We start from the raw sequence: 13709 nt of genomic DNA on the forward strand, positions 1-13709 counted from the left end.
TTCTTCTGCTGGGCACTGCGGAATCATTTTTCCTGGAACATCCACATCACAACAAATCGGGCAAAATAAGCAACGGCAAGCTTGCTTCGCGCTGCAGAGCTATGGGTTTCTCACCCGGTACATGAGGCACCCACAAAATGAAACGTCTTTATGGGGTAACGACGTTTGCCTCTTGCTGGCGTTCTGCGGCAGCGAGTGTCACCGCCTTTACGGGCATCCCCAAAAGACTGCGGCTGCGGCAAACGCTCTGACTGAAGCAGAGGCTTCCATAACCGGAAGCGCTGCAAGCAACCAGCAAGATCCAAACGGAATACAACATTCGTCAGGGGAAAAGGCAATTCTTCACCGAAGTTCGGACGGTAGTGCTATTAAAAGCGAACCACAGACGGATGACGTGCAAATTTCCGGGACAAATCACACAAAGCGGAGTGCAGCTGCACCTCAAAGTCAAGCCAGTAGCCTAGAACTACCAGAAAGCTCAAGGTCTGAATTGCATAATACGAAGAAGCATTGCAACAACTGCGCTAAACACTTCATGTCGCATGCGTGGCGCGTGCGCTGCAAAGGCGTTTACTCCCTAGAATTCGAAGCACAAAATCAGGGCTTTAGCAGATTCCTTGCTCGCTTGGCCCTTTTGATAGGAGCCGCAGATATAGAAGAAGTTGTGGACATTGAGCGCGAACTTCAGGAATACATTCGTGTAAAAGAGATCCGGACTTTGAAAAGACGTGCATCCCCTCCACCTCAGCTCCCGTCCGCTCGTTCCCAACTACCAGAGGAATTGGCAAGGCCTTCTCGAGATGTTTCCAAGAACGCTGGGTTCGCAGGGCCCGAGGAGAGAGCACATGCCTCATACGCTTCCATGGGCACCTCAGGTTTGCTAGACAATGACCTAAAAATTGTGTTGGAGCCACTGCCCTCTAACGGCGACATCGTTGGCTTACTTGATCACTCTCAACTCGATAAGCCAGTTCCAACTATACAGATATCTATCCCTTCAAGCTTCAGAGCTCGCATTGCTCCCGTCACCACACCTAGTTCGTCTATGGCACATACAAGGCGGCTTAGGGGAACCAGCGCTCGGGATGTTGCTAATTCAGAGACCTGGGTTGGGCACAAGCCTTTCCCGGCGGGTAGCACCCTCAGCTCAGCCCGTCACTGCAAGGCAGCGGCGGCATTAATGTCTCAAAAATCGGAATTACAGTGGTTGAAAGAATACATCTTCTTCTTACCCCACCGCGGATGAGCAGACGGTGGAGGCGTTTAGTGACTACCCGGCCGAAAAAGCTGAAGGATAGGCTCAGGCATTGATTTGGCTTGCCACTCCCCTGCATCTCACAAAAGTCTTCGTCTTTCTCGAAACCCACTCAGTGCTTTGTGAATATCTAGCTTAACCTCCTTGAAATCTCTGGTTATGAACCACCGCCCTTCAATCTACATTGAGCCAAAGCACTTGGCCGTCACCCACGGCCTCAGAAGTAGCTTTAGGGTCACAGTCACCAAGCGACAGAATGTTGGGAGGCATCTTGTCGCTTCTGTCAGCAGCGCTAGCAATGCGTTTGATGCGAGCCTAAAGCATACGGCCGCCAGAAAGTTTCACATTTCGTTGGCTTGTGAAGGAGTACGAACTTCTCCTGCGAGTAGACGCTAGTGAGACAACTTTCTGAGCCGGGGCGCAATTAGTTTTAAGCTAAGCGTTGACCGTTGATCTGCTATACTTGCTCTTGATTTCCAAAAGCCGTCTCACTAACGCCTGGTTCAACGACATCGGTCTTTGCTCCATCCCATTTGCCTCTCTTAGAGGGCAGCCGATTTAGTCACTGAATGCACAGGTGTCAAACGCGATATCGCTTGTAAACGTATTCCAAGCTCTGTAGGCGCCCCCTATCTTGAATTTCTTTGATAGGCTTAAAAACACACGATGCCGTGCAGTGGAGGCCCTCCTTGAGTTACTGGATTGAAAGATGTTTCTTATATTTAGCTTGGCTGTTTCCGGCCAGTAAAGACCCAGATGGAATGCAACCCCTCTTCACAAAGTCTACTAAGTCTACCCCATTGGCACAGGCGAAGCGTAACGGGGATGCGCTTGAATTGCATTCGGCGCGGCTGGCCCTTAGCTTGGCTGCAATGTTGTGCGCTTCGTGCTGCTAACAAAGTACTGCTGATGACTGGAGTACTTCAAAAACGATATGCCTACGCAGAAAATGCAGTAGTTATATCCACAACAAGTTAGTACAGCAGTATGCATTGCTTGAAGCAGAAGTACCAGGGGGCAGCGCGAGTCCCTCACCTGTGTCGCCGTCTACTCCTCCCCCCGGTTCATAAAGAATTCCGAGTTGTGCTACCTTTCGTGCTCTCTAGTTGCGCTCTGCCTCTAGTTTCCTAGCAACAGCAGGCATGAANAGTAACGACACCACCCAATACCACGAAAAATATTGGAGGCTACAGGGTCTTACAGGGAGGCATTCACATTCCGTATTCCCACGGAGAACTTCAAATGCCACTCTCCAGTGCACATTGTAAGACTACGTATCTCGTTACACCCCTACTAAAAAGGGGAAGAAGCAAGTTTCCCGTGGGCCCTATGCACCATGCTCGTGCTAGACGTTCACTTTCATAAGCGCTCTAAGATCCCATGTGTATCTAGAAAGATAAATCGTCTATAAAACGCAGCAATCCTATGCAGGATCTCACTTATGCTAGGTACTACGGCGCCAAGCGCTGCTAGAAGTGAGGCAACGCGCAGCGCAGTGCAGATCGAAGAAGCCTCAGCAGAAGCATGCACAGCACCCTGTTCTGGTCGCTACTGTTTTCAAAAATTATGGAACAAAAACCAAGGGTTCATGATGAATATTTGCAGTTGGAGCTCCTTCAAATTGCAAGATCCTTATCGAGCACTGCTGGTGTTGCACCGGTCGGACCAGTGTCCTGCACCAAGATATTACCATGTATTCACCTCCTGATGCCTTTCTAGCTCGATGGTAATGGAATATCAACGGAACAATTAACAAAAGCAATGCTGTTGTGGGGTTTCTCCGTTCTTTGTCCGTTGCCTGGCCGCTTCTATCTCCATTCTGTTACTTCCCCCGCGTAGAAATGACGCAACGTCTGGAAGCAACATAAATTCATTGCAGATATTCTCGCAGTAACAACTCAAATAATTTGGGTGAACGTCTAGGGAACTGTGAAGCTTGAAACTGGTGCTCACCTGTAACGGTACGGTGGTAGCTTCCGGGAGTGCTCTCATGCAATGCTGCGATGCAAGCCAAAGGAAAGACTTCTGCACATCCACAGGCATTAGGTTGTTTTCCGTAGATATTTGTAAACTAAAAATCGTGGAAAATAGGAGATTTACTGAGAAGCCTCTCCTGCATATTCCTCGGTGACGTATCGCCTTGGTTCACCTGCTGGTTACTGCGTCAGGCAGTCTTGTGAACGCGTGGAATTGCGGATCTGTGCTAATTTGGCCCTAGTTTCGCCTTTATTCCGTTGATGGGAAACTCAACTAAAGGAGTGTGTTCTTGGAACTTGCTCGGCGTCAGCTATAGGGTGGCGACAATCGAGTCGTTCTTTGCAATCAGTGACTCGACCCGTAGGCCACCAGCCACCCAGGGGAGTTTAACTTTACTGGTGTGGATTTAGCAGCACCAACTGCAGGCTTCTTCTTCTTCGTTGCATTCTTCAGGGTGCTTCGCTCTCTGTGTTCCCCCATTTGCAGACGCTCGGCGTTAGGAAGCCACAGTGAAGGAGGAGAGGGGGAATCTGCGCTTGACAGTTCGGCCAGGGCATCTGACCACACAGTTCTTGGCATAGACTGGTTGGGGGGTGAATGCTGGCATTCCAAGCCCAGTAGGTTCGCCACCCGCTGCTGTGCCGTCGACCTAAATGTGACCGGCTCGCGCCGTCACATGCGGCTGCGTGAAGCACCACCTAGCCACTTCATTAAATTGTTTACTGCGCTAAGGGCACACCTGCCCTGAAAGTAAATGTGGGCTGCACATGTCAAGGCCTTTTAGGGATGGCGGATTACACGCCGGAAGAGCAGTTTTCTTTGCTTAGTCAGCAGCTTCTTCTGCTGAACCAAGTTCCTCAGCAAGATGATGCTCCTACCTCCTTAGAAGCGGCGCCTTCTAAGCCGCGTACTCCTCTTGAAAATCCGCAGAATTCGCCAGCAGCAGTCAGATGCAACGCTAGGGATAAAATCCCTTTAGGGCACACTTCTTTGGACAGCGGCGGGCCACTCGCTGATGTGGCGTCCATGGACTCGCAGGCCTTTTCACCAGTAAGGTCGGAGGTACAAGGCGCGACAAATGTCAAGTCTCAGCGGATTCAACAGATGCAGATGACACTTCTGGAACACCAGAGTCAGTTGCTCCGTCAAAGGGAGCAGTTGCAACAGCAGCAACGGCTGCTTCTTCAAAGGTCACAGGAACGCAATGTTGCGCCACACAGCCTCGCTCAACTCTTTTCCGATCTACATGAGGCCCGGCAGCAGCAATACCTACAGACACAACAGCGAACGGATCACACGACAACGGCCCATACGTCTGATGCGCGTGCGGTGAGGCCAGGGTGGCGTCATCACTGCAGTAAATCGCCTAACAACGGGGGTGGGCTGCAGCATTCGGTGCCCCTTTGCGTGGGCGATGGCGTCGCAGGCTTGGGTGCGAAGCGTGAGGGAAAGCCTTCGGGAGAGCAACTCCAGGAGGCAGACCCCGAATTAGAACATCTTCACTTAGAGGAATCCCATGCCCAGAGCCAGCAGAAAAGGGGGGAGCCTCGTGGGCAGGGCTCAGCAGATAGAAGGCGCCTACTCCGAAATGCTGGGTTGCTCAATGCCCGCGCGTTGTTGAGCTGCACGCTCGGCGCCCTTCGGTCCAGCAGGAGGGATCCCAAGGAAGGCAGTACCGACGAGAGCTTTAGTGACAAAACCATGCAATGTGCTAATGACAACGGGAGCCTGAGTGGATGCCAGACATATTCTGAAGCGAGCGGATTGTCTGCATCAACCCCGACACCTTGGGGAGCTCGAAACATTCCACATGGGTCGACTGGGGGCAAAGTGATACAGGTTCACGGCGAGCCTCTTCCTCTTACTGTTCTTTGCCCTGGCATTCCTCCTGGGAAGCTATGGCTGCACTGTCTGAGGGTGACCCTCCACGCCAGGCGGTGTGCCATACGGACACGCCGCTACTGGAAGGCCCTGGTGCATTTGTTCCCTCGCCGTAGTGCATACTCAACAATGGTTGTTTTGTCAGAGGAGGATTTGAAAAAGTACAAAAGCATCAGACCTCGAGGTCATTCATCGCAGGACACAACAGTTGCTATAGGGTCCTGGCTTACCCCAAAGGAACCGTTTTGTGACCCAGGACTTTACTGCCTCATCGATGAACGAGGCCCGATACTTGCAGCGTGGGCAGTTGCTCGAGGCAGGGATGGGCGCTTGCGGCGTTGCTCAGCAGTGGTCGGTAAAACTGAAGTTGACGCGGCAGATGAGGCCGTTGTCAAGAGAAAGCGCTCGAAGTCTACGGAGAACGCCTCAAAGTCGTACACTGCTGAGAGTTCCGGGGGAGAGTTTTCGAGGGGGAAGGAATGCGTTGAAGCCGAAGGACTTCAGGCGCTGGAGAAGTGGTATGTGAACGTAGCCAACGAGCCCCTGACGGAGCAACAAATTCGAAGCCTCACTTTGGGTAAGTTGTTTGGCACCGCCAAATAGCGTGCCTTACATACTGCGTCCTCCTTTCCTTTATCGTATTTTCCAGCGACATTCTCTAGAACACATATTGTCCTTTTATCCTTCCTGTATGAAACCTTTCGGAAACCTCCTTGTATGAAACCTCTGGGTCAGTGCACATCAGGAGTTCCTCCTTCTTCCCCCACATGAAATTCACAGAAAATGGTCTATGCAGGAGAGTATGGGGCCCTATGTGTTGGAGCCAAACTAGAGGAGAAGAGATGGGGGTTGATTGGTGTCCGCGATTTTGAGGCAGTTTTCTGAGCCAGTATGCTGATATAGGTATGTGCGGCGGGGCCATGTTTTGTTGATTTGTGCAGCGGAATATGCATCGGCATTTGGCGAGTATGCCGACTGCCTAGTGAGCGCTCTACAGAGCCTTGTCGAAACCCGACATGCCCCGTCATATGCAGGCAAGGCTTGTGAAGGCTGTGGGTGTTCCTGTAGCATATGTGTTGGCCAGCCATGCCGTGTACGACTGGCTTGGCGGCAGCATCTCATGGCCTTCGAACTCGCGATAGATAAAACAGCGGCGGCACGTTCTCGTTCAGGTGAGCAGACAGACGGAGTAGTTCAAGAGAGCTTATGGATGTTTGCTTGTCTTGCACTTGCCGTGAATGCATATGGAATCTTAGGAGAAGTCTGACCTGTCTCATGTGCGCAGATTCTTCTGGAGAGGAGTCAGTGGGAAGTAGTAGCCATGGGACAGGACGGAACCGCACAGTCGCAACTTTGAGGAGTCGCAAGGGTCGGTGGGAGTGGTGTCGTAGGTGTCCTTTGGGGTGCCGCATGCAGCTTCACTTGATCCTTCATGAACTATACCAGCCGCTTTCGCTGACGAAACCAGGGCTGCGCAGCGCTCTTGCACAGATGCTGATGAGACTGAGGCGCTACGTGACACTGTCGCCGCTGGGCGTTGAGCTCCTGATGCAACGCCTCGAACAGATACGACTTATCCCTGCTTCTGGAGCTGGCTTTCAAGATGCTTTCTGTCAAGCGAAAGAAGGAGATGATGATGAGTTGAATGGATCCAGTTGCAGTTGGGCAACACGGGACTGGGCCCAAGCTTGCTGGCACCGCAGGAAACAGCGCCTGCAAACGGACAGTACGGGCACTCTGATTGGCAGCAACAATCTCGACAGCAGCGTTGCTAGGCTTTCCATGCTCTCAACAGCACTGTGGGAGACACCGGCATCCAACTTAGGGGTAACGGAACCGGGAATCTTAGCTGACGGCGGCGAACCAGAACGGGGAAAACAGCCGCATAAAAGCAACATTTCAGCCGACGAATTGCAGGCATTTGCTGACGGAATGGCCAGACAGGACTGCTCCAGCATATTGGGTGGCGCTAGCATTCATACATTACGGTTAGGAGGACTCCACGATGTTGTGACGAATCCTGACGATGAAGAGGAAGGAGCTCGTAGCCCGCAGTACAGCTACCCTATTTCGATTGCGTCTTCGCAAGTGCCTTCTGCTTGCAGTACGCCCCCGCGGCAGTCAAGCCGGCCGCGCTTAGGTCGATGCTTTGCCGTGCCGCGAAGTGCCCATTCGCAGCAGGTTCAGGGGAGTGACGGGGCGTTCGGATATCTTTCATCTGGACCACCAGAAGAATGTGGACTTTCTGCTCACAGTGACGGTACTGGGAGAGCTGGTAGAGGCGGGACCATAGAGAGTGAGTTCGCACCCTACAATTGTGTAAGCTGCCCACTGAGTTTATGCTGTGTTTTTTTCCCCTGGGAGCAGATCAAGGCGAATTGAGCACTTTAGATATACACCCACACTGCAGGGTGCAGAATGCGCAATCTTGTTTAATTCGGGCGCACAGGAGATGACTTGGGACGGCCTGGACATGGAAGAGATGGGCTTGGGGGTGATGCCCTGGATGCTTCTCCTCGTAGGATTCGTCGCATGCAACGAGCACGTTTGACACCAGAAGACCAGCAGACGGCATCAGGACGCAGACGAGTGACGCCTCTGGTGCCCTGGTGGTGGGAAGATTATGTCAAGACGGGAGCCGGACAGGGTGCACCAAGGTCAGACTCAAGAGATAGGAGAGGCGACGACGCTGCTTCGGACAGCTCGTCATCTGTGAATTCTACCATCTCACTTGCAGCATCACCCCACGTTTTTCGCATACCTTGCGGAAGTGTGGTGGGCGCGCCACCCAGCACGAGCGCTGAGCACTGTTCTTGGCAGACCAATGACACGGGAACAGGGGCCATGCTGGCGCGCTTCACTGAAGCAGTTGACAGCCAAAGCCGCTCGCGACTGCATAGCGGGACGGACCAGGCGAGCAGTGCTGTTGGAGACGACGACATAGACCTGTCAGTCGAACTGATTCATGCAGCCGCCGAGCTGGTCGACAGCATAGAAAGCTGGCCCGTTGAATTTGGGGCGCAGCGAGCAGGAGAGGCTACTAAGGCCCAAAGCCACGGCGTTGTATATGGAGAGAGAACTGATGGAGCGCCTTCGGAATGCACCCTACCAACTTCCGAAGCAGCGACGCTTTCTGCTTGCGCTCCGGCCGGAAGGAAGGCGAAGCCTCCAAAAGGCCATGAAGGAACCGCATCGCCCAGCAACACTGAAGGCATGTTGACATTCGTTTCAGCAGTTTTATCCACTCCCACAGACAATGAGATAGATAGTCTTAATGGATTCGAGTTGCTGCAAGGCGCCCTGAGAGCTCTGCTTGGCTCGACAACTCCAGTTGAAGGATCAGAGTTGAAGGCCATCGATTTCGTGGCGGATGAACGGGCATTGGAGAGTACGCGACAAAACTCACAGACTCATGTGCAAGGGATACAACAATTTGGGAGGTAAAATCCATAAAGAACATCTGTCTCGTTTCACTGAGTAACCTGTTCTGCCACTGTGTATGGGTCGCAGGGGTTACAGCTGCTCAACAAGGCAGCGGCTTGCCGGCGGATCATGCTGCTTCGGTAATTCAGACGCCAGTATTAGGTGCTGATGTAGCGGAGGATAGTCGAAGACGTGCAGCGGAGGCCCTAGTTGAGTCTGCTCATCATGGCGATAACGCCCCTGTGTTGGACGCGAATGCTACAACTCCGCTTCTTCGCTCCCTAGCCGCGTCATCAGCTCCTGCTGTGGAAAGTACACAGGGCCAGTTGCTTGTGGACGACTTCTATGCACTTCCATTGCTGAAGGGTGCCGTTTGCTACCGGGATGCGCATGAGCCTTTCGACACGGACTACACGGACGTCCAGATAAGACGTATGTAATTTCTGAGGAGCGCAGTTCATCATGCGCAGTCTCCGTGTGGTGCTGCGACGTGGCGGTAGATACGGAGTACATTATATCGTGTGTTGCGCTTAGTGCATGTATTACTCGTTTGCTTGTGCATCGGGTAGGTTGCAGGAGTTGCTGCTTTCTCCGGTACAACGAGGTTGCAGAACATGCGACCGATTCATCTCTCCTTGTGTGCCGCAGTGAAGCCTATGAGAGCTTTTGGGCGAAGGCAAGATCGCCACAGTCGTCATAGGAGACGCTCATGGAGACTTTCTTCGCAGAGTGCAGGCAGCTCGCCGCGCGGGAGCTCTCCTGCGCCTTCTCGCCCGCAAGCGACGACTGGACTTGGTTTGAGAAAGCCGATTCAAGCGAGCACACGGTGGGTCAGCTAAACAGATTATGGTGCAGAAGCACGGAATAGAACACGTACAAGAGCACAAAAATGCCCTACTCAGGGCGTCTCTAGCGTAAAGAAACATAAGGGCTTGCCGTGTTTTGTGAGGGGTTCCGCAGGGGAAGGGGCTTTGGGCCGTTGGCAGAACGGACAGGGACAGTGAAGATTGGTGGTAGACGCGTGGTGGTTCGGACTGTTGATGACGGGGCTGGTTGGGCGTCTCGGGAGCCGAGCGCTGGTGGCTTATCGGATTTTTCGCTCTCTCGGTGCAGTATGTCTGTGGATTCGAGTATGTCAAGCCGCGGCGTGAGTGTTTGCAGTCGAGCAACGAGCAATGCAGGTTCTGTTTCAGATGCATCAGTTCAAGGCGGCGGCACTCCACAAAGCCCGGGTGCACACGAAGGCGCACCCCGCCACAAACGAGGACGAAGTCGGCCACCTCCGGGCGGACGGGGAGGCGGTGGGGGTGGCAATTCCTCTACGCCTACAGGAGTTTATCTGGATGTTGCACGCAAACTTTGGCGATGCCAGTGGAGAGAAAATGGCCGCTTCAAGACCAAGAGTTTCCCTTTGAACCAGTACAAAACGTTGAAAGAGGCACGACGGGCATGTGTTGTGTTTAGGTGCCTAATGGGTGGCTGGGAGGTACAGCCTGCTTGGCTCGGCGATGATGAAGGGGGTGACATTGATATGGAGCAACCAGAAGGTTTTACAGAACCTTCTGGAAACAGTGCAGGGAAAGAAGAAGCAAAATCCACGGCCGCTGCTCATTGACAGGGGTCGCTGCCATGCAAGGGTTTCGCTGTGCTCTAATGACTTTAAGTAACTGTTAAACTCGTTTCTCGGTTTTGGAGGCATTTGGTGTTTGCTTTAGCATATAGTTCTGTAAGCTATAAATGACGAATATACATATACACGACAAACATAGGCAGGATTTAAACCGTAGTACACGGCAAAACGTAATCTTTAAATTAGGTAGAACATCGGGTTCAGTAGAAATGGGTGGGTTGGCGCTTTGTTGGCGCCTTCGGAGCAAGGAACACTTTACGTTCCATACTCGCAAGGGACCACTCGAACAAAGAATACATAGATTTGCTTGCTACGGAGCTATGCCAAGCTGTCCATGCCAAACAGACAGATGAAGAAGCAGTTTCGCATGCTACGTCATCTGCATTTATACGGAGAGAAATGCTGCAGTCCGCTGCATTACGAAAGCAGACTGACCTAAGACCAATACGGGATATTAGCATCATCTACAAATACGAATCAACGAATGATTATATAACGATGCAGTCCCCCCCTCTAAAGGCAAAAAATACGGAACGGAGAACAGTTAAAGGATGATCAAATTCCACAGAAAAACTATTTTTGCTGGATGTGTTAAAATATGCGAGACTGGCGGGACATGGGGTTTCTTGTGGGTCTGCTAACGTCAACAATAGTTGCAGTATTTGAACCCTCAAGTTCCCAATCTACGCCAATGTCCGTCGGTTCGGACACGTTGCAGTTGAGGAGGTCTCGTAGCACATCTGGTTCCTGTTCACCTAACCCGGTGGAGTCGGCCAGCGGTTCGGGATCTTCATAGCTTGAGGAAGCCATGGAAACAAGACGGTTGTTAACTGAAGAGTCAGCCCCTCCTGCCTCGAGATAAACCGTTCCTGCGGTGGCTGGCAGCAGGGCAGGCAGCACTTCCTGGTTTCTGCAGTGAAGGGCCGGTGATGGCCAAGGCTCTCCTTGGCTTTGCACCATAGGCAGTGCTTGATGGGCTGTTGTTGCGTCTACTTTGAGCCCTCCCATTGATAGGGCATAAGCCTGGGCAAGGATATCTGCATAGGTAGTTATGCCAGATTCTGGGGGCTGTTGGGACTCGACGGTCTTTGCCTGAAATGCAGGAAGCGGAAGGCTGATCTCTTCTTGCCCCGCGGAGTTCACCAATTCTGGAGGCGCAGCAGCACGTCTATCGGGTGGGCTTGACGTGACCCCGGTCCGCCGAGCTGCTGTCCTTAAACGAGCTGCCCTCTGACGGCGAGTTGCCACTCCTACAGAAGCCTTGCGGTTAACGGACCAGTCTTCGTCTTCCTGGGAGACAGGTAGAGGTGCCGTTTGGCGGGTCGTCACACCTGCTGCTGGTGCTGGTTTGTTGCGTTGGTTTCGGCCGCCTGCGTCTACTTGCGGTGGTAAAGCCCGCAGACCTGTTGCCAAAGAAGCTGCAATGCGTTCTTCCAGAGTCACTGAACAGGACTCTAAGACCTGCTCTGCATATACATTGAGGTGGATCTCGCCGGTGACGGGATCTAGTTCGCCCCCTTGTAGAAGGGCTGCAGCATATTCCGGATTGGACTTGACAAATACTTTCAACCCCTCAATGAGATGAAACGCTTCATCTGCGAATAGGGGCCATCCCTGAATCCGGTTGCGCTCTTCTAAAGCCATGAGTCGGGCGCCAAAGAAGCCAAATCTGCTAACTGGGAAGTGTTTCTGCACTTGTTTGTTCTGTTCGTTTTTCCAGTAGGAGATCCACCGGATCTGGTTGTGGTCAAAGGTCAGTCCTTGCACTCGCGGGGTATATCTAGCTAGATTACGATACACCTTGCGCTCTCGCAGAGGGAGCCCTCTGCCTGTCCGTGTTGGTTTTGGCCGGCCTTCCACCTCAGCACAAGCATCGGCAGCGGCCAGGTGATCAGCGAATGCCGAGGGGTCCGTTTCAGCATTTCCGCCAAGCTTGAACATATTCTCCAGACGAAGATGATACCAAGAAATTCGACTCACGTCAACTGCAACGGACGAAAGCGCCGTCAATGCCCAGAAGAAACAAGCAGAGAGACAGCAGGAAGGCCGGACACCCCCTAGGGTGCGCTACCCTAGCTGGTCGTTTGAACGCCTCAGTTGATTGTAGTTGTTTCAAACTGCAGTTCCAGCGAAAGGTTACCACAGACAGACCAGATTGAGCAGCAGAGAAGGCTCTAGCGCAGGAGATCGTTTGTGGCCCTTCGCCAACAACATCTGCTACGTCGGAGGGAACTGAGACTGCTTTATGAAAGAGAGCACAATTTTGCACGAACTGGCAGACTTAAAAAAAACAAGCTCTACTCTTCAGTGTGGAACCACGGCCTCCGCATCTCCTTCCCATGAGCGAAACCAATGGTGTTTTGGCAGAGCCCATGACTGCCCACCTACCCAAATACATTGAAACAAGTATGATTTTAAACACATTTAAAATCGTTTGCCCCACCATTAAGAAGAATACGTTTTAGGACAGCCCTGGTCTTACGATGGTCAAACCAGCAGAGGCCGGCGCGGTAACGGCAGCAACCGAAAGCCTCACAGCCGCTGGGACGCCGGGCAGGCAAGGCGACCAGTTCGGGTTAAAAAATCCAAAGTACACAACTTTTCAAATTGAAATACACCTTAAGTCCCTAAAACCGTCCGCCCTGATTCTATTTTACACCCAGAATAACATCTGGAGCTACCCGGAAAACTGCCTGGTGGGAGAGCGCTCTCAGGTGCCGGCTACAGGCATCCCGCCAGCCAGGCTTCTGAAAGGGCGCAGCTCGGCTCGCATTCATACCTCTAAACATGGATTCATTAGTAACACAGATACGAAAGGTAAACAGGGTAAAGAGGATCAAATCTCGCCTGCATCGGGCTACCGGCGGGCCGAAATGTGCCTGCTACATCCAATGTATTGAATGAACCACCATTTCCACTGGAAGCTGCATTGCCCATGAAACATACTTCTTGCGATGAACATGTTTCTTGTAGTAGGCAGCGCAAGCCCCTCTTGATTTCCTATGCCGAAATCACCGAAGAAGAGCGAGAACACTCATCGTTGGGTTCACTTTCTCGAACGTCTCGGCGTACCTGCCTGAGCATATTTGAGGCCTCTGCTGGCGCAGGTAAAGCCTTGCATTCTTATGTGTCTATTAAGGCATCATATGAGGCGAGACGCAAGCTGAAGCGCCGAAAAATGGAACGGTGGGCAGTTCTCAGCGGTTCACGGTCGTAGCAACCGTCTAAGCAGAAGGCTTGTGAGAGGCAATACAATGAAATATTTGTGTCCTCCAGACACTGGAGATACAGGAGACGTCAAAGGAGTGCTGTTTTCTGGACTATACCTAGTTGACGAGGAGCAAAAATGCTGGTTTCTACGCCGTCTGCCGCTCTGCAACCCTATTGTATCTGGTAGTAACGTAGACATTCCCCTCCAACATTTTCTGTACTTAAGATGACAGCGTAATGTCACTCAGCCCAGCACGGATAAAGATGACAGCGTAATGTCCATCCGTGTTGTGCTCCTTACAGACAATCCAGCACATCTGAATTAAAAAAAAA

General features: G+C 52.2%; 4 protein-coding genes across 4 annotated transcripts in view; 2 read left to right on the forward strand and 2 right to left on the reverse strand.

The window, feature by feature from the left end:
• Nucleotides 1-121: 121 nt before the first annotated feature.
• Nucleotides 122-1246, forward strand: EMH_0018900 (uncharacterized protein; the record flags this gene model as incomplete). The annotated part of the gene is made up of 1 exon (XM_013501247.1): nt 122-1246. One exon carries the CDS (start codon nt 122-124, stop codon nt 1244-1246), a length of 1125 nt encoding a protein of 374 aa, XP_013356701.1.
• A 2772-nt stretch (nt 1247-4018) lies between these two features.
• Nucleotides 4019-10151, forward strand: EMH_0018920 (uncharacterized protein; the record flags this gene model as incomplete). The annotated part of the gene is made up of 9 exons (XM_013501248.1): nt 4019-5690; nt 6055-6285; nt 6399-7409; nt 7563-8501; nt 8624-8968; nt 9185-9362; nt 9497-9648; nt 9698-9837; nt 10029-10151. 9 exons carry the CDS (start codon nt 4019-4021, stop codon nt 10149-10151), a joined length of 4791 nt encoding a protein of 1596 aa, XP_013356702.1.
• A 606-nt stretch (nt 10152-10757) lies between these two features.
• EMH_0018930 (Chromosome III, complete sequence, related) lies at nt 10758-12107 on the reverse strand (the record flags this gene model as incomplete). Its single annotated transcript, XM_013501249.1, has 1 exon — nt 10758-12107. One exon carries the CDS (start codon nt 12105-12107, stop codon nt 10758-10760), a length of 1350 nt encoding a protein of 449 aa, XP_013356703.1.
• A 1490-nt stretch (nt 12108-13597) lies between these two features.
• EMH_0018940 (uncharacterized protein) overlaps nt 13598-13709 on the reverse strand; it is a gene marked incomplete at both ends in the record, with an annotated part of 2516 nt that continues 2404 nt past the window's right edge. Inside the window, 1 exon segment of the mRNA XM_013501250.1 lies at nt 13598-13693. Within this exon segment, the coding sequence (XP_013356704.1) occupies nt 13598-13693 (96 nt within the window).

The sequence above is a fragment of the Eimeria mitis genome, genomic scaffold (assembly GCF_000499745.2).
Source record: "Eimeria mitis Houghton genomic scaffold, Emh_scaff657, whole genome shotgun sequence".
Taxonomy (NCBI): Eukaryota; Apicomplexa; class Conoidasida; order Eucoccidiorida; family Eimeriidae; genus Eimeria; species Eimeria mitis.